Consider the following 19,364-nt stretch of genomic DNA (forward strand, 5'->3'; position numbering starts at 1 on the left):
GAAATATGTCTGTTTTAATATTTCTAAAGTTGATTCTTATCTAGAAGGTGAACTCTGTGAAATGGTAACAATTTTGGACTGCTGTTAATGTAAAATGTTTCCTTTTTGTCTCCTTTGCTATCTTGCCCTGTCCTCCAGATTCTAACATTTGAGACAAAGAACCCGGTAGAGCTTGCTGAGCGACTGCGTGCTGTCTGTGGAAACCAGAGCAATGCATACGCACGCCTGCTGGAGTACCGTCTCAACGCTCTGCGTGGCCTGTGGGGGGCGCAGCGGCAGCTAGCCCTGGAGGAGCAGCAGGAACGAGAGGGGACCGGCGGGGCCGATGAGGAGACCTTGGCATTGCTCAAAAGACAAGGTTTGCTCCAGCAACCCGAGCAGGCGCCGTTCACCTCCCGCGTCGGTCTGCTGCTGGTCTTCCCCCTTCTGCAGTCGCAGACTCGCAGCGACCCGGCGCTCTGCGGCGTCACTGCAGAGGTGCTGCTGTCCTGCCTCAGGGACTGTCAGCCGCTCAGCCTCAGCAAAGAGCCCGCAGATTGCCTCAACGGCCTGGAGGGGCTGCTCTGCTCCTGGCTGGAAGACGGTGCCCAGGAGTCAGGCCAGCCGCAGATCCTCCACACACACCGACAGAGGGAGAACGCTGCTGCTGCACTCGTGGCACTTGCATGTGCTAGGTGAGGCCATACTTTCTTAGGATCCCATTGATGACTCTTATAGACAGTGTACTAACAATATAAATTACACAGTAGTCGACCCATAAAAAAAAAACTATTATTATATAAACACATATTTATACAATAAGCAACAAGAACTCATTCAGAAATAAAAGCACAACAAAAGGGACACACAAAGTATATTAAAGGAAACACTTCTGAGTTTCATCATTACCTAGATCAATAAGTCAGATATTCCATGCTGCCAAAGCTGAAACAGGTACACAAGTAAGTGACCTGTTAGCCTGCTGCAGCTGCTGTAGCTTCAGCCCTTATTATACAGTTTGTGAAATGAATGAAAGAATGGCATTGGGCCCTCAGAAGAGACAGGGCCACTTACTATTTGTTATATCATATGCTTATATGAAGCGGTGGCACTAAATATTTTTAGAACAATAATTGTATTGTTCATTGCTCATTTAAAAAAATAACACAACAACTATAACAAGAACAAAAGAATGTGTCAATTAAATACAAGTGGTTTGTTGTCTTTTGCCTTTATCACCTAGCCTAGGGGTTCCCAAACTTTGCCATGCCAAGGACCCCCATATAGCATTATCCTCTGGCGGGGACCCCCCTGTTGCAATAAAACAAATGATGTGTACAAGTGCCTCGATGGAGCATGCAGTGTGTTGCCACTACATTTGGGGCCTTCTGCCTGATCAAAGCTGTCACTCCGCTTTTTTTGCCTGTCATAGCCCCACTGTCCCATCTGAACACACACCCACACAACGAGACCAGTCAAGTCCATTTGAGATGATGTACTCATCTAAAACTTGGAAAATGTCTCTTCATGTGGTCCTACCTTCCAGTGCTTTTGTAAAATAATATTTCCTCAACAAATTTGTCTTCTGAAATAAATCTGATGTATGCAAGCAATTCTGCAACATTTGCTACATCCATGCTCTGATCCAGCTGCAGAGCGAAACATTCACTAGCTCTCACTTGCTCCAAAAGCTGAGCAGATACACTCTCAGTAGCGGCAGCTCGATTCTGATTGGCTTGAAGGGCGGTCGTGTGATTCAAAAACAAAAAATATTAAAAGATTGTTATCAAAGGACACATAGATTGATAGATATGCAGTTATTAATAACATCTAAAATAAATATAAATAATTAAACTTAAAAAAAAAAAGAATCCCGTTTCCCTCAAACTTTGCGTGACCCCCCTGGTGGCCCCTTGCGGCCCCCCGGGGGGTCGGGGCCCCCACTTTGAAAAACACTGACCTAGCCCACAGAAGGTGATTATAGGTGACGGAGCAATGTGGTTGTTTTTTTGGCATCAGTGCCTGAACTCTGGCTTCTGCTGGTGACATCTGATCTTGACTTGTCAAAACCAGAGCCCTCTCCCCTCTTTGTCCAGCCTGTGTCGAGGCTGAGAGCCCTTTGTTACGGGGAACCATCCAGCCCTGGTGCCTTTCACCGACAGTGGGGGCTAATTAAAGAGCTATCAGCGTTGCTCCCTCTCATGGGGTCGGTTAGTAAATTCACAATGTGAGAGGGTTAAAAGACTGTGCCGCCATGTGTTTTGACATCAGCTGTTGACAAGATGTTTACATAGTGAGGCGGGGAAGGCGACCCAGACATATGACTCATTAATGTCTGTCATCTGTGGAACATATAGAGTAGACAGTGATTCAAACATGGCAAAGCACATGGCTCTACATGAACACTGTGACATGTTTGCATTATATATATATATCAATTCCTTTTTAGCTTCCTTGCTGCCACACATTGCATAGGATGTTCTTGACAGTTACAATACACACTATAAACCTTGTCACGGCCGACGGTGCGGGACACACCAAATTGAGTTTGGGCGACAGGGCACGCTTCGTCGTCCGACTAACGAAAACAGCCGATTTCGCCCTGTTGTGTCAGGGCCTTTATAATCAATATCACCTTGTTGTTATCTGGCCCTCCTTTTTATGCCCAGTTTTTCGAAGCGCAGTTACAATGCTCGGTTCTTTTGCTAAAGAGAATGCCAGAATAGCACTTCAGTAGACCTCTTCCTGCATATATTTTCTCTCTGAATATAGAAATACTTTAGTTTCGTTTATTTATTTTTTTCGAGCGTGTAAAACCAAAGAAAATACAAATAAAACTAAAGATTATACAGACATGATACACTACTATACAAATGAATGCAATAACAAAACAAAATATTTAATTAATAATTGAATAATCTGTAGTATCTTTTGAATGTGTTCAGTTAATAGTTCAGAGGAAAAGCAGCAAGTGAACACTGCACACGTCAAAGTAGGTTGCTCATTACGTCCTGCTGAGAGTCGCAGTGTAATAATAATAATAGTCTCTCTGCTGCATTTCTTTTAGAAAATATATTTGATAACAATTAAAAAAACAGCATTTAAATTTCCAGCACATTACATCAGATATTTTCCATTATGCAAGCCTTGTATTATTCCACTTGCAGTTCCAGAAATTCTTAACAATGAGCTTTCACTTGTGTTTCATTGTGTGATTAATTTGCCAAATTCTTCTCCAGGGGATCTCTGAAGACCTTCATCCACACAGTTCACCTCCTGCAGAAACAAACAGATCTGGGCCAGCTCCCTGTGTCAGATGTCCTGTACAGGTGAGAGCATATTTTTGGTTCTTTTAAAAAATAATTATTAGATCCTTTTTCCATTGTGTAACCACATTGTAATCTCTCCTGCTTCAGACTTTTGCTCCTGGAGGGAGGTCCCGGCTCTCCGTCCTGCCTCCTGGGGGGCAAACACAGCGTGTCCTGGGGTTTTGAGGACATGCTGCCCACACCTGATAATTCTGCTGGAGGAGTAGAGAGTAAAGGTAGAAACCCTTCCTGTCATTTGTTAAACTATAACCATAAATAACAGGCTATAATAGATGCAATATGCGGTTGTGATTAATTACACATTGTATGTCTCGTTGCCTTCATAACCTCCCTTCCCCTTTTTAAAAAAAAAAATCTTTAGAATATTTGTAATGCTTTTGTCTGTAATGAAAGTGTAGGAGTGAGGAGAGGCTCATTACTGCATGTCGTCTCCTCTCTCTCTCTCTCTCTCTCTCTCTCTCTCTCTCTCTCTCTCTCTCTCTCTCTCCGTTTCCTGCTTTATTTCAGCTCTACCATAAAATAAAAACATAATAAATGTAATTTTTAAAAAGCCCCAAAATAATCTTAAAGACAAATAAAGATGTGACTGTGAGGGGGTAAAGCAGTGGAGTGGAGAGGAGAGTAAAGTTCAGGGTAAAACAATCCATCAGCTGACCTTGTAGTGTCAGAAGCTGATGAGGGCATATATCCATAGAGGTTGTTTTTTGCATATTTACATTTTAATGTAACCAAACTCGAGATCAATTGTCCTGGATACCTGAATGAATCAAAAATGAAAAATAACAGATGCCATCACTTCCTTGTTTAGCACCCTTATCCTCTGCTCCCACTTTCCACTTCTTCCACTCCCAAGTTGATACCCCCTCCTCTTTTTCATCATGATTATCTGTCCTCTCTCTGTATGTTCTCTTATATTTTGTGTCCCTTTGTCCTGCAGACACTGACCTGGGGCGCTGTCTAGCCACCGACGGGCTCTATCTGTACACCACCAACTCCTCTGGGAGAGGACTCAGCAAGCTTGGCTCTGGTTTACATGGGACACTGAGGTAATGTGACTCCCCTCCTCAACTCACTTTCTCTTTCAGCAGCATGAGAAAGAGAGAAAGACGGAAGAAGAGGTTGAAACCCTAAAAGTACCCCTTATCACTTACCCATCCCATGGCACAGGGTTATTTCCTGGATGGTTTTTTTATCTGCAGTACACAGTCACATCCTGCCGAACTGTCTTGGATTGATTTGGTTGATTTGTTAAAGGAACAAAAGGACATTTTGTTCTCTGCATCCTAATTCCATGCTGTGGTAGCACATACTGTTATTAAAGCAAAGGACAACTCCCTTCTGCAGTTAGTTTTGAGTTCAGGGATCGCAGAGTTACTTGCAGAAAAGATACACGTGCCGGGTTTAGGAGTTAGGTAACTGTACACTTGAGGTATTAAACAAACATTTCTGTAAGGAAATGTGACTCAGTGGAAACTATATAATTAACTAGAGCATTTTTTACAATTTATAGCAAGGGAAACAACTGTGAACCTTTGACATTGTCAGCACTGAAAAGGCTACTCACGATGCTTAATTCTGTGGGAACAGGTGCATTTCGTAGGTTATGTAAGCATGTGAGGTTTTTTTTTGTTGCTACTCACCTCATGTTTCTTTCAATCCAAAGAGTGACCCCTAAACTGGGTTTGCGACCAAAAGGTCCACCTTGAAATATTCAATAATCCCACAATACAGAGCAAGTTAACAACAATGCAACATGCAACATGCTCTGCGTTTGTGTTTGTACAGGGGTTTTGTGTACTGTCGAAATGAAGAGCTTGAGCCTGGCTGGCTGGTGTTCAGCAGTGGTCGCCTCCTCCACCGCCCGTCGTCCTTCGATGCAAAGCCTCATCAGCTGTGCCAGGTCATTGACCCCTTCACCCTCCAGGTACTATATACTATAGTCCACTATTTTAATTTTGAAGTTATATCATTCACTAGACCTGTAATTGTACGTCTTGAAGCAATTATTTTGTATCAACACGAGTGAGACAAATACTTATTAATCATTTTAATGCAATTTATAAAAATGTAAATAATTTGATTATGGAAACAAAGGATAAAGGCTCACAATGGGGCAGCCAAAATGCAAATACAAGAGGTGACGATGAACAGCTGTTCATTGGGTACAAAAACAGGGTATTATATAAGCTATGTCCATGCCAGCTCTGAGTTGATATGACAGACGTAGGTGTAACCAAGCCGTACATTCCCTGTGCTATTTTCAGGTGTGCCAGATTGTGCCCATGCCAGCCCATCACTTCCCTGTTGGCAGCAGCATGACCACGCTGCACCTCTGCTCAGATGGAACCTACCTGTACTGGGTCTGGTCCCCAGCCAGTCTTAATGAGAAGACACAGAAAGGCCACTCTGTCTTCATGGATGTCTTTCTCCTGTCTGTGAGTACTGTTTGCCCTGCCATGGACGGTACTTCCATTGCGTGTATGTCTGTGTTCCCTGTTTGATGTTTTCTCTCCCTTCCTGCCATTGGTGCAGACACAGATAGGGTTGTGTGTTGCAGACATCTTGCAGGAGAGAGTTATTTTAACTCGCAAGGAAGGCGAGTCTTCAAAGTGCTTGAATGAGCTTCTCCTGAGTCGAATGTCACGCTTCCGGGCCTCCCATTCTGCCACATTGGCTGCTCTCACAGGCTCTGCAATCACCAACACGGTCAAAGAGGAGCAGTCAGGTAACTCAACAGCAGAACTTCAAAATCAACATCAATCCATGTTGGATATTATGTTTACTGAAGATTTTCCGGTAACAATTTCTGATTACCTCTTTCATAGCTGTCAACACCAGCTGTGGGCTCCCTCTCAAGACCCTGAGAAAGACCCCTATGTATGTGTGTGGAACCTACCTAGTGATGCTGGTCTCACCCCCGGGTGTATCTGGGAGCTCAGCCACTCGCTCCCTATTTGGAGGAACCAGCAGCCTGTCTTCTCTGAAAAGTAAGAGCATGCACAGCACAGTCATTTGTAAATCCTCATTGAGTTTAGTTTTTTGTCCTAAATTCCGACATTTATGCAGTGTTTTAGTTTTGATGCTGAAAATACATGACATTATTATATGAAAATACATTACAAAGAAAGGATCATGTTACGCAGCTGGATGACAAAACATGTTCTGATTACAGCTAAAGTCTTAGGTTAAGATTGATTATAGTTTTGTTACATTACATTTGATCACACACAATGTTATAAATAAACATTAATAAGCCCTTTTTGAAGAAATGCATCATTTTATAATCAATGAAAAGTTCCAAAGAAATGTTGTAGAAACCCAATGCTTTTAACTAAAGGCTGAAGAATTGTAAAAAACGAGTTAATTCACTAAACGTAACTTTTTTTTGCACAGTATTAGCCTCCAGTCTGGTTTTTAACCTGGCTGACGGACAGTTTAGCAGCCGTGCAGACCTCATCGATGCTCCTGGCAGCTCTCTCGGCAGGGGAGCACAGGTGGCGGGGCTAGGTGAGCAACACTTTTGTCACCTTAAGACTCTAATATGTTGAAATAGCAGAGGTGCCAAATTAAGTGACATATAACTCTTCTTTGGCTTCATAGGAGCATGTTACGATGCACTGAACAACCTGATCTGGACGTGCTCAAGTGATTACATAGATCAGTGGTGCAATCCGGGGAACCAAGCCTTCCATCATGTGTGTCACAGGCTCGGTGTCAGCCACGTCATCAAAGAACCCAAAGGTAGAAACATATATCCCTGAAACCCAAAGATGCTCTTTGTATTATCAGACTTTCTAGACTTCTAAGATATGTATTCATTTACAGACGAGACGGTGGCCACCGGCGAGGTGATCAACCAGCTGCTTCATCATGTGGGCGCAATGTGTATACATCAGCTCAACCTGCTGGCAGCCAGCAGCAACAGCCTGCCCCTGGGGGCCCTGCTGGGCAAACAACACCCCATCGAGGCCCGTCACTTCAGCAGCATCTGTGACATTATGGAGAAAGCCATGGTCAACGGAGACACCTGTATCATCCGCTGCATCTTGGTGGTGTTCCAGGTCAGTTCGAGGTGCAGCTGGGGACAGTTTTGCAGAAAGTGACTCAGCTATTTCCTCAGATTCAGAAATTCCTGTGGTTTTGAGTAGTGTTTTTCTCTCTGGCCTGTGCAGGTGGTGTTTAGGTTTTTTAATCCTCAGTCAGAGCAGAATAGGGAGAGTGTGCGTCGCTCAGGCCTTCTCCTGTGGCAGCTACTGATGGCTCCATTGGATCAGATCGGAGCAGAGATTCAACGAGAGGTGTGCCTCGCCATCAGGTAAGTCTGAAATTCAACATTAAGTCCAGGGGCCTCATTTATAAACGGTGCGTACGCACAAAAGATGGCGTACTCCAGTTTCTACGCACTGTTTGCGATTTATAAAAAACTAGGGATGCACCGAATATTCGGCCACCGAAAATTATCGGCCGGGTTTTAGCACCGAAAAAATATCACCGAATGTCAGAGAACAGGGTTACGTTGATCATACTCCGCATATTTGTCCGGGTGATTTGATTTCAAGTGGTGGAGTAATCCCGAAGTGGTGAAAGTCTTTGCAGTTACACCCCCTCGAGAAATGTCAGCTGAACACGTTTTACAAATCGCAATCCGCGCCTCTCTCTCTGATATTTTGAAATATCTCCAAGCGGCAGACATGTTGGCTGTGAGCCAGCCGCGAGCATGGTCGCGCGCCGTGTTTGTCGCCGCGTTTTGATTACGTCATCACAACAACACGTTAGGTTACCAAATGTATAGGTGCATTTGTTGTTGTTGAAGGCCTGGCTCTTAGTCTTTATTTACACTATTTTGTTGTAGGCCTACTGGCCTAGATGTTTATTTTAAAGCACCTTGGCTTTGTTCTGAATGCACTTTGTTGTAGTTATCCTACAGAGAAAAGAAAATGCACTTGACTTGGAATTAATGTACTGTATGCATTCAAAGGTGCTGAATAAATGTTTTATGGACCCATAATAGTGATTATTATTTAAGTTAAGTTTTGCCATAATCATGTCTTTTTCCATAATCAGGTAGCAGAACAACATTGGTAAAAAATGTATACATTATATATATATATATATATATATATATATTTCTATTAATCATTTTCGGCCTTTCGGCATTCGGTTTTCGGCCAACTGTTTCCTATTTTCGGTATCGGTTTCGGCCAAGAATTTCCCATTCGGTGCACCCCTATAAAAAACTAACTTGACGGGAAATGTGCGGTCCTCCACGCTAACTCTGACCCATGCGTACGCACTAAGCACAAAAAGGGAGGGACGAGAAACTGCGACACCGTTGGCAGAAAGAAGAATGGAGAGAAATATGTGGAAATAACACCATAAATAAAATGTTACCTCTCATTTATCATATATGAAGAATTCATTTTCACAAATGGATTAAAGCCAATCTTCAAATGAAACGCCTGTTTGAGACTCCTCAGTGCTCACAAAAACATAACTTGGAGAAATAAATAAATACGGAAATGTTATTGATCACCCCTCGATTATGTTCTCTTGTTAAGAAATGTATTCTCATAAATGATGCGGTAAACAGAAGGACAGAATTACTTTAAACTGACGCCCTTTTGCTTTTCTACAGGTTGTATAGATACGAGCATGCTTTATATACTATCATGTTTAATCATGTTTTATGCAGTTCGCCAATAACCTACTTGATAAGTCGCTTGTAAAACACAGGAGGTATGGAAACTAAGAACACCATATGTGGTAAATTGTACAGCTAATATAACAGAACACATTAGCTGTATTTCCTTTAACTGGTGGATTATGGATATAGTTGCTGATTGAAAGCTGGAACACAAACCACCAAAGACAAACAAATAATTCAGATCCAGTCGTCATGACTCCACTCCGGAGAGATTCCCTGATCATTTCTTACAGTTTCTCATCAAGGTCAGGTGTTTGTACCTGTCCCCGGTGCAAACACACTGCCTGAGGAAGGTTAGGCTATGTGTATTTTTTTTGTCATTAACCTTTTTCGGACCACTTATTTATTTATTTTGGTGACGATCCGACCTCCATGCTGCTACTCTGGTTCAAACTGAATCCACCAAACAATATGATTTATCTCGACCTCCCCAAAATAACCAAAATCTGACACGGTGTGAGATTAGCTGTTCTGTCGTCATTTTCTGCGATCTTCTTCATGCAGTCAGTCAAAATGAATGAATGGGCGTTTCTTTGACTATTTATAGGCAAATATGGCCGTTACGTGAAGCACGCAAAAGCTGCACCGCATTTCGAGTTGATTGTGATTTATAAAGGAAAACCAGCGTAGGATAGGCCGTACGCAAGTCCTGTGCCGGTACGCAGTCTTTTATGAATCGGGAAGTGTCGGTGCGTATTTATTTGCTTTGTCCTACGTAAGCAACCTTCCCACGCCAATCCTACGCAAGGCTTTATAAATGAGGCCCCTGGACACTATTAATAAGTACAATATATGTGACAGAAGTAATTGTTAACATTTTGTTTAAAAGATTAGATTAGATTTATTTTATTATCTATCTCAGTGCAAAATCGTAGATAGGAGATAAAAAACACACGATTTAAAACATAGAAATACAAAATAAGTTTATTATTTGTAATAGTGCAAATTGACAGTTAGCATCCAATAACTTATATAATTAATTACAGAAGATTGCAGCTTATAAAATAGCAAGTTTTCTCTGACTAATTCATTCTGAGACTAATGCAATTAAAGAATGATTTAATATGTTCTGGCTGACCATTTAACAATCTTGGACAGCTTGTTGTTTTGCACTCAAGTTGCTTTACCCTGCTGTTATTTTATATGATCTGAATGTTATGATAAATGCTTTCAACCAGGCTTCTGTTCCATTTCAAGTACGTGTTGGCAAAAGAAAAATCTCCACAGCTTCCTGATTTAAAAACAATCACTAAGTGGCTCCCTTAGAAATGCTGTTTCAGAGCTTATTAAAATTAGGGTCTGATCAATAATAGTGCCTAAGTAATACTTTTCCCACAGGCTGATTATTGAATGTGACACGGCGGATATTACTGGTTCTAATTGCTTTTGTTTGGAAATGAGTATGGCCAAAACAAAACCATTCATCATCCAGTTACCTTGTCTGACACCAGCCTGAAGTACAGTGACCTGGCTGAAATCAGCCTCCTCACGTATGGGGTTGTCTATCAGTAGGAGACTAAAACGGGCCTTAGTATAAGCATATTTGAACATTAATGCTGCACTGTATAATCAGTTATCATATTGATATTTAAATGTGTCTTCTTTGTTTATCTCCCCTCTGTCCCTTTAGCTCAGGCCTGAATACTCTGTATCAGGGGGAGGCTGAACTCAGCAAACTGCTGAAACTGGTTTTAACTGAAGGTGACTATGACACTAAAGACACATCTGAATATAACTTGCTAGCTGTGGTGCAATCTAATACATCTAATATTCTGTATATATGTGACACTAAGGTGAAAGGAACAGTGGGTTGTCTCATCTTCGTGATGTCATCCTGACCAACCTGGCAGACCAACTGCAGAAAAACAGATTTGGTAGTGAAGAGGATGACCACTACAGGTAAGTCGCTGTTCTGTACAGTAGGGTGCAATATCATTTCCAGCACAGCCCAATGTTGTGTCTTATGATAAAATACACTTTTTCTAAGTGATACAAATCTCTCTCTTTGACAGATTGAGTGATGAGCTGCTTCACTGTATTCTCAAGACTGTAGTCCGGGAATCCTGCCTCGTCATTACCAAATGTCAGACTGTGGCCCGAGACGACTTCCAGAAGCTGCTCTCCACTGTGCCAGTACGACCATCAGCTCAGCAGAAAGACATGCCATCTGTGTTGATTAGGATCAATTGTTTTGTGACATGGCACTCGTATTCACTTGAGACTTTTTTTGCCCCCCTCTCTGCAGGTGGTCTCACCCAGTCTGCGCTACCTCATGGCTGTTCAGAACCACCTCCTCAGTAACACTATTCTTATCCGTCCCGATGATAACGATGACAGTGACAGCTCCCTTCAAGGGGAAACAATCCAGGTAAAGGTAATAACCCCCTTTAATACCCCTACCTCTGTGCATGTGGAGTGTGTTTGTGTGTGTGTCGATGAGAGAACAACCCACCAACGGAGCAACGGGAGATCAATGATCTTTTGATCGCCTTTATCAAATATCAGTTAAAAGTAATATATAAATGAAGGACATGTTTCCTTTTCTCATCAGTAATCATGGTTACTGATAACAGGATGCAAGTGAAACATCTCACAGCTCAGATTGTGCTTCATTTAAAGAAATAATGTTTGTAACAGTGCATGACATTAAGGATTTTGGGAGATGGCCCTGTGGTCCATCTAAGCTAATTTACAGATGGCCCTGAGCCCAATAGAGATTGCCCTGAAAAATGCGCGCGGACGAAATAGCACAAAGGCTTTGGGGGGCCTCCCCATAGAACATTTAGATTTTTCCAGGTCTTACTGTAGATGCTGTCTGGTGCATTCTCTAGACTGAATTATAAGATGAACCACCACAATATTATATTGTACAATTTCAATTTTATTCTTCATTTCACTTGTTTGTTTGCTCTTGTTTGCTCGCTTGCATGCCCTGCATAGCTATAAGAAATGCTTAAGTTGTTGGTCAAGACACTTTCCATCTGATGAAGGCAAATGCCTTCCCAGATGTAAAAAAGTAGAAAACATTACATTCAGTTATAACTGCCAAAACAAACATTATTTACACTATTATGGCCCCTGTTAAAAATGTTTGTAATGTTATCTACTGTAAGTTGGTCGAATGAATGCTTCCTCATCCGGAAGCTGACCGAGCAGCAGTCGAGAGGAGCCGAGCGCTTCCGCGACGCACACAACATGGTGACTTCGGAGTTCCCGTTAGCCGGCAAATCTAAATCTCTTCGGTCAAAAATAATTTCCCTTTAGCACAATACCGCTTCAGTTGCGCCACTTATGTGACAGACAAGAAGAGTATGTGACAGACAATAATAGTCAATTCTAATGTCTAACACTTAATGTGGAGAGAGAGATGTCCTGTATGGGTTGATTGTGCGTTGATCTGTTGGTAATGCCTCGGGGTTCCGGTGGGTATTTAAACAAATGCATTATGCTGCGCTATACTTTGTGGCCTCACCCGGTTGCATAGCGACACTTATTGTTTAGGTGTCTTTTAATAAGCAGGTAGTCATATTATTAGCTAGAACTAGCTGGATCTGATCGATATGGACATAAACGTGAGTGAAGTCTAATCTGACGGGAGAGAGAGATCAGCTGCTGCTGGCGAGTCGACACGCAGCTCTGCATGATCACATGCAGCGGTGAGCGGAACAAAACACACACTTCAGGTTAGAATATCACACGTAGCTATTTTAATTACCTCTCAAACTACTTAAACTAGTTATAGATATGTTTAGTTTTACTGTCGGGTCACTCATTACTGGATCCGCGAGCTGCATGATACTGGTATAATAGATTGCCCGATCGGGCAACCAGCAGGTGAGGCTTCATTGCCCGAGCTAAATACTAGATGGCCCCGGGCCATCGGGCAGTCCTTAATGTCGAGCCCTGATTGTATAACTTCCATTTTGCATGAAAGAGATGATAATCGAAAGTCTTGAGTTACGTAAGTTTGGGTATATTGTGTTTGTGTGGTCCTCAGGAGTTGCAAAGCAGCATCCTCTCCCTAGCAACCAAGATTCTGGTGGGATGTGATGAAGTGCTGGAGACGCTGCAGCAGGTGACCACAGCGCTCATCAACAGCGACATCGTTGACAGAGAAACCAGGTGAACCTTTCACTTTTTTTTCCTAAATCATCTTCTCAGGGTGGGGAAAATAAACCAGCCACAGTGGCTCCTGCATACCTTTTTTATAAAACGTATTCATAATATCGTATCTTATTATTGTCTGAGCAGACCTTTTAAACTAATCTGTTGTCAACTGTTACAATTAAACCATAATGTAACAAATATAAAACCAGACTTGATGTTCTCTTAGTTCGCTGTAATGCGCTGTTTCACCATGAACCAAGATTTAGCTTATCCTTGGTAATGCTGGAGCTTCCTTAGAAAGATTAAAAGAGTGCATTTTTGGACGCAGAGTTTTTGAATCATTGTGGCTTTGTCTTACCTCTTCAAATTTCCTTGTTTTTCCGCCAAGACTCCATAACATTAACATTACGTTTTTGCCTTTTCTCTTCTGCTTGTTCAGGTTGAAAGGCCTGGAACAGGTAACCAAGGCGACCATGCTCGGTCACCTGCTGCCAGTGTTGCTCACGTCTCTGATGCACCCCAACCTGCAGACCCTCACCCTCGCTGACGCCCTCATGCCTCAGTTGGTGCAGCTGGTCCTCTACACCAGCCAGGTTGGATTCTTGCCAGTCCAAAACACAATTCCTCGATTAAACAAAACGTTTGAAAAGCAATCATCAATAAAGTATTTGATCCACTCTGTTTTCAGACTGCCCTGCTACTAAAGACTCAGTCCCCGCTTTTCACTGAAGAGCCTCCACCTTTGAGCGGCTCTCAGGGGCCAGGGGCGAAGGCTTGTGCTGCTGATGACAAGTATGTTTTCTGAAGGACTATAATAAGAAGTGTAACGACTAACATGTGATGAAGCCATCTGATAAATACATGCTCCATCAAAACATCTTATACAAAGGCATTTCATGAAATGGCAGCTGTTTTGTCTGTCCGATGTTCAGTTTTCTTAAACCTGTAATACATGTATTCTTCATTTTAGAATTCTTGATGAACGTGAGGAGCCTGGTTTCCTGACTGGGCTGAAGATCCCTGCCCCATGGGCTGCTGGAAAGACAGTCGAGACGGTGCACCCGGTGAGGGACAATTACAAGTTCAAAGAGACGGTCCACATCCCAGGAGCCCGCTGCCTGTACCTTCGCTTTGATGCTCGCTGCTCATCACAGTATGACTATGACAAGGTACTGACTCCTGCAATACACTAACTGTATGAACAATGGCCTTAAAGGTAGGGTATGTAAGTTTGAGAAACCGGCTCGAGATCGCTAGAATTTGAAAATACACGACCGGAGAAAATCTGCCACTTCCTTACAGAGCCCCTCCTCCAACACACACGAACGTGCACATGACCAATGAGGGCACGAGATAAGTTTGTGCAGAGATGGAAGGCTGACAGGCAGGTAGGCCATCCATGATTGGTCGTGCTTTTTACAGTACTACAGCTTCCACAGATGACATTTTTTTAATGGATCTTTTTGTCAAAGCACTTCAGATATTCATTGCTCTCGGGATGTTAAGAGCATTCCATGGAATATAACAAAAAGTGTTTCTCAAGCCGGTTTCTCAAACTTACCTACCCTACCTTTAATACTCAGTATCTCTTACATACAGTGTGTGTAGTTTCTCTGGTATAGAATATCACTGGTTGCGTAGATTTTACAGGAAACATTTTCTCTGATATTTTAGTTGGTTATCTACGCTGGCCCTAACACGAACAGTCGCAAAGTAACAGAGTATGGAGGGAACACTCTGGGATATGGCAGTCGAAGTGTCTTGGGGACAGGATGGCCCAAAGACCTGGTCAAGGTAAGAGCAGCTGATCTGCACAAACATACACAGTGAAGACAAAGTGCACATACAATCTTGTAGAGCTGCGTTTTTTTACTATGTTGTGATTTAGGTTGAAGGAGACACTGTGACGTTTTCCTTTGAGATGAGAAGCGGACGTGAACACAACACCCCCGATAAAGCCATGTGGGGGTTCTCCTGCACCGTCAGAGCTCAGGTAAAACGCAGAAGTACTTAAATACCCATATTTGGCATTTAATGCAAAATACTACTGCAGTGTGGAACATGAAGAACAACAGCTAATTCTGAAGATGCCTTTTTCTTTTCCTTTAGGAGTCATCCGAGGATGTCTCTGGAGGCCTCCCTTTCCTGGCAGACCTTGCCCTGGGGCTGTCAGTGCTGGCTTGCTCAATGCTCCGCATTCTGTATAACGGGCCAGAGGTGACAAGAGAGGAAGAAGCCTGCCACGATTTACTCTGCTCAAAGCTGCTGCAAAGGTGACACAGCTAGACGAAAATACCAGATAAATGTCTCCCTGTGATATTGATTTCCTGTGTGATAAATATAGTACAATGTAAGAATTGGTGCACGCTCTCCAGTGACACATAGTTGAACACAGCACAACTGTTTGCAGACTGATGACAGGCTGTGTGTTTTCTCTAGGTGTCAGTGGCAGGTGGAAGCAAATGGTGCGATCTCTCCTGCCCTCACGCCCAGCCCCTCACCTCTGCCCCTGACCATTGAGGAGGACCGGGAGTTCACCTACCCCTCCGATGTGCTCATCCCACCCCCAGGCCTCATGCCGGGAGCATACTTTGACCTGCCTCGTATCCGCCTCCCTCCAGGCATCATGGGTAGGCTACGAGAGGTGTCTGGAAGAGCCCGACCTCAATTCCGCCCTAGCATCAAGTAAGAGGGTCATGCTGTCACAGTAAAGAGGGTATGCATGTGACATCACTGTAGACAGGGAAACAACATGGACGTTTTTACAGACTACAAAAGGCTAAAGAGAGGTGAAGCAACATAAACACTTAAACTAAGCCCACAGTTTTGTAACTGAGTTTATCATGAAGATAAATATATTTTCAAACTGGTTCAAAGACTATAAGAATAGCCTTGTCCTTGTGATTTTGATTAGTCTTTAAGACATTGTGCCTTTATAAAGTAGAATATATAGACTTTTTTGGGTCTTGCATTATTTTGTTGATGCACTAAATGTATGATTTAGTTTTGATAAATGTTTCCTTTAGTATTGCGGCTTTACTAAGTCATAGCAGCTTTTGTCTGTTTATTGGATAAAGTGAAACTTCTTTAAAAGAATATACTGAGAAAGTGATTCTCATAAAACTGTTCGGTTTCAAAAGCATAACTGTTTTGTTCTAAACCATTTGTTTCTAAGAGAGGTGATCAGGCCCGATGTGATGGAGGAGGTTATCGTATCCTGTGTCATTAAACACCTGAGCCTGGTGGATGCCCTTCAGTCACTCGTCAACTACCAGCACCGCGAGGATCACGCAGAGGAGTATGACCTGGTCTGTAAGATTATGGCTGAGACCTTCAAGAAGATCAATGCCATGGAGCGTCAGCTGCAGGTGAGCCACAGTTACACAGTTTATAAACGAAATGCTTTGAATTACCGTAATTTTCGGACTATAAGCCGCGCCTTTTTTCAAATTTTTCGAAGCTGCGGCTTATATAACGGTGCGGCTAATCTATGGATTTTTACAGCTAACGGCCACTAGGGGACCTCCTAAATCTATGGATTTTACAGGTTACAGTCAACCACCTTTGAATCTATGGGCTCGATGGCCGGTCCGCGCCCCCCACCTTTAAGCGGCGGGCTCCAGCAGGAAAAGCTGGAGGCCGGAAAAGAGTGAGACAGGTAGCGCGCAAAAGTAAAAGTGGAACCGAGAGTGGTACGAGAGACAGAACGAGAGCAAGACAGACAGACATTACGAGAGCGAGACAGTTTGTCCCCGTACCACTGGTTGAAAACCACTGCTGTAGATCACTGCCGGTACATAAGCTGGGAGCGCACCGTTTAAGTTTGAAAGTTGAAAAGTCTGTGTGTCTGAAACGCTATGTGATACAGTACAGTTTACACAGCACAGTACATGTTCTGTAGCTACTATTACACTAAATGGTAACACTTGAATACGTTATGCAAATATGCAACTTGTTTGTTGAAATGTTAATAAATGGGAGCTTCCTCAAACAGCCATCTCTTTCCCGACAATCCCCTCTGTGCACGAACCCTTACATATGGTAATTAAACATTAAAACACCTGCGGCTTATAGTCCAGTGCGGCTTATATATGTACACATCATTCAATTTAGCTGCTGCGGCTTATATTCAGGTCCGCCTTATAGTCCGAAAATTACGGTAGGTTGCTTGCTATTAATGGAAGACATACCGTGCACACTATGCATGTTTGTCTTTAATTAGGCTGCTTTGAAAAGTTTAAAATAAGTACTTCCTGTTTGCTACAGGGAACAGTATTAAATGGGAAATGTAATTTGCATGCTGTTATTGGAAAGCTATTTTTATTAACAAGCAGGTTGATTTGCAGGGTATATTAAATCTACCTTATGATGTTGTTAGTCATCACTGTGCTGTGGATTTGAGAACAAATGCAAGAGAGATTTTCATTATAGGCCGCATATTAAACTACAAGCTTAAATATTAGAGTAATAGTCCAAACGATAGAATAGGTTATCAATCAAATAAGGATAAACAGAAGACCTGAGATTGGCTTAAAAAATCGAAATCAAAAGTAAATCAGGCTTCTAACCGGAACGGATATAATAAGTGTGCGTTTTACTCTGTGCCTAATTATCTCCTGTGTTGCTTTCAGAGTGTTGCAGAATTGGAACAGAAGTGGCAGAATGAGGTAGAGGAGGCCCAGCAGGGGAAGCTGGAGAACAACACTCCTTTCTTTCACGACTACCACTTCTTTGAGGTACTCTGCTCCATACACACACACACATTTCCCTCTAGAATTATACCCCCACTATTACCATTTGCTTTGATATTCATAATGTAATTCTTTTGTTGTACCAGAACAAAATTAAGGAGCTGGAACTACTTTGCTCCCTGAAGGAGGTTCCCCTCGATTTCAGTGATCTCGAAAATGTTGTCCTTGCATTGAGGTAAGAAATGAAACATGATCCTAGCACTTGATTGGATGTCAAAGGTCAGTTTACGCTGTAACGTCATGATTCTGTTCCTACAGGGAGAAGTTCTTTCAGGAGGTAAACACCATGCACCTCAGAAGCAGCACATCACTGGCCAAAACGAAGGCGCTGGTGAAGAGTCTGATGAACCGCACTGAGCTGCTGCTCCATGTTACCATAGCGCCACATTGCAGGAGCCTAACCAACACACCTGCAGGAACACCAGGTCCAGGTACACATACTCATTATGTCACACACATGTCCATCAGATAGTGTATGTATGGTACAGTTATGTAATTCTCACAGGAGTTTGGCTTAAATTATATTTTGAAAATCAATATTTAATCACAGCCTTATACCTGAAAATCAATATTTCCATCTGTCAGTGTCTGTCAGTCAGTAAGCCCTGCAGGATTGGTAGGTGTTTAAGTTGCACCAAGACATCAATCATGGTAGACAAAATGACAGCGCGATTATTCTTATCTATCTCCCCTGATTTTATAGCCTCTAAGTCAGTGTCAGACGCTAAGTCGGTGAACCCCATGGTGAAGCAGCCAGTCTTTCTACGCAGCATGTCTGCACCCTCTGACTTGGAGATGATTGCTAACCAGGACTTGGAGTTCACACATGCGCCCCAACGGTATATGTTTATGTTTCTTTGATAGAATTAAAATGTGAAAATAATTTATGTGAACCTGCATTGAATGTAACTTGTTTCCTTTAGGAGGCGACACCACCCTACTAGTCATCGCAGCAGCTCCTTTACCCTTCTGCAGTCTCTAGCCATCGAGGACAGTCGTGACAGACCCACATACAGTGTGCTGCTGGGACAGCTCTTCGCCTTCATAGGAACTACGCCTGATCAGGCTGTGAGTCTCTTACTCATCACTCACTCCTTCTTTTTTTTTTACTTGTTTGTTCCCAAAGCTGCATAAGAATCAGTAGGTGAATTCTGGTCTGACATTTTAAATCTTTTTCATCCGTTATTTCTGTAGGTGTCAAGCAGCAGTTTCCTGTCTGCCGCGCAGACGCGATGGAGACGTGGCAGCACGCGGAAACAGGCACTTGTTCACATGAGGGAGTTGCTCACTGCTGCTGTCAGAGTTGGAGGCGTAACCCACCTGGTGGGGCCTGTCACTATGGTGCTGCAAGGTGGCCCAAGGTAAAAAGGGAGCTATAACCGCCACTCTACACACACATAGGCAGACATTTTATTCATGTCCTCAATAGTACACTTTTGCAATGTAGTTATAATATTACAACATTTTTGTATGTGGCTGGTTCCTCTATAAATA

The 19,364-nt window shown here is 42.8% G+C and overlaps 1 protein-coding gene across 3 annotated transcripts in view; it reads left to right on the plus strand.

Annotated features, from left to right (window-relative positions):
* Positions 1 to 19,364, plus strand: part of hectd4 (HECT domain E3 ubiquitin protein ligase 4) — a 48,362-nt gene that overhangs the window by 5,958 nt on the left and 23,040 nt on the right. For 2 of the 3 annotated variants that reach the window (XM_079688441.1, XM_079688443.1), the window contains exons 2-32: positions 139 to 674; positions 3,219 to 3,308; positions 3,396 to 3,523; positions 4,246 to 4,354; positions 5,094 to 5,232; positions 5,573 to 5,743; positions 5,841 to 6,033; positions 6,134 to 6,295; positions 6,702 to 6,815; positions 6,909 to 7,049; positions 7,134 to 7,369; positions 7,481 to 7,623; positions 10,643 to 10,713; positions 10,806 to 10,911; positions 11,025 to 11,145; positions 11,258 to 11,386; positions 13,010 to 13,134; positions 13,559 to 13,712; positions 13,808 to 13,911; positions 14,090 to 14,288; positions 14,794 to 14,913; positions 15,008 to 15,112; positions 15,229 to 15,392; positions 15,559 to 15,804; positions 16,295 to 16,487; positions 17,751 to 17,855; positions 17,957 to 18,045; positions 18,129 to 18,301; positions 18,574 to 18,709; positions 18,794 to 18,938; positions 19,065 to 19,231. In XM_079688441.1, coding sequence (XP_079544567.1) covers positions 139 to 674; positions 3,219 to 3,308; positions 3,396 to 3,523; positions 4,246 to 4,354; positions 5,094 to 5,232; positions 5,573 to 5,743; positions 5,841 to 6,033; positions 6,134 to 6,295; positions 6,702 to 6,815; positions 6,909 to 7,049; positions 7,134 to 7,369; positions 7,481 to 7,623; positions 10,643 to 10,713; positions 10,806 to 10,911; positions 11,025 to 11,145; positions 11,258 to 11,386; positions 13,010 to 13,134; positions 13,559 to 13,712; positions 13,808 to 13,911; positions 14,090 to 14,288; positions 14,794 to 14,913; positions 15,008 to 15,112; positions 15,229 to 15,392; positions 15,559 to 15,804; positions 16,295 to 16,487; positions 17,751 to 17,855; positions 17,957 to 18,045; positions 18,129 to 18,301; positions 18,574 to 18,709; positions 18,794 to 18,938; positions 19,065 to 19,231 — 4,814 coding nt within the window. The remainder of the gene's footprint in view (positions 1 to 138; positions 675 to 3,218; positions 3,309 to 3,395; positions 3,524 to 4,245; positions 4,355 to 5,093; positions 5,233 to 5,572; positions 5,744 to 5,840; positions 6,034 to 6,133; positions 6,296 to 6,701; positions 6,816 to 6,908; positions 7,050 to 7,133; positions 7,370 to 7,480; positions 7,624 to 10,642; positions 10,714 to 10,805; positions 10,912 to 11,024; positions 11,146 to 11,257; positions 11,387 to 13,009; positions 13,135 to 13,558; positions 13,713 to 13,807; positions 13,912 to 14,089; positions 14,289 to 14,793; positions 14,914 to 15,007; positions 15,113 to 15,228; positions 15,393 to 15,558; positions 15,805 to 16,294; positions 16,488 to 17,750; positions 17,856 to 17,956; positions 18,046 to 18,128; positions 18,302 to 18,573; positions 18,710 to 18,793; positions 18,939 to 19,064; positions 19,232 to 19,364) is intronic. The other variant, XM_079688442.1, reaches the window with a different exon arrangement.

This window comes from Notothenia rossii (genome assembly GCF_949606895.1).
Source record: "Notothenia rossii genome assembly, chromosome: 6".
Lineage (NCBI taxonomy): Eukaryota > Metazoa > Chordata > Actinopteri > Perciformes > Nototheniidae > Notothenia > Notothenia rossii.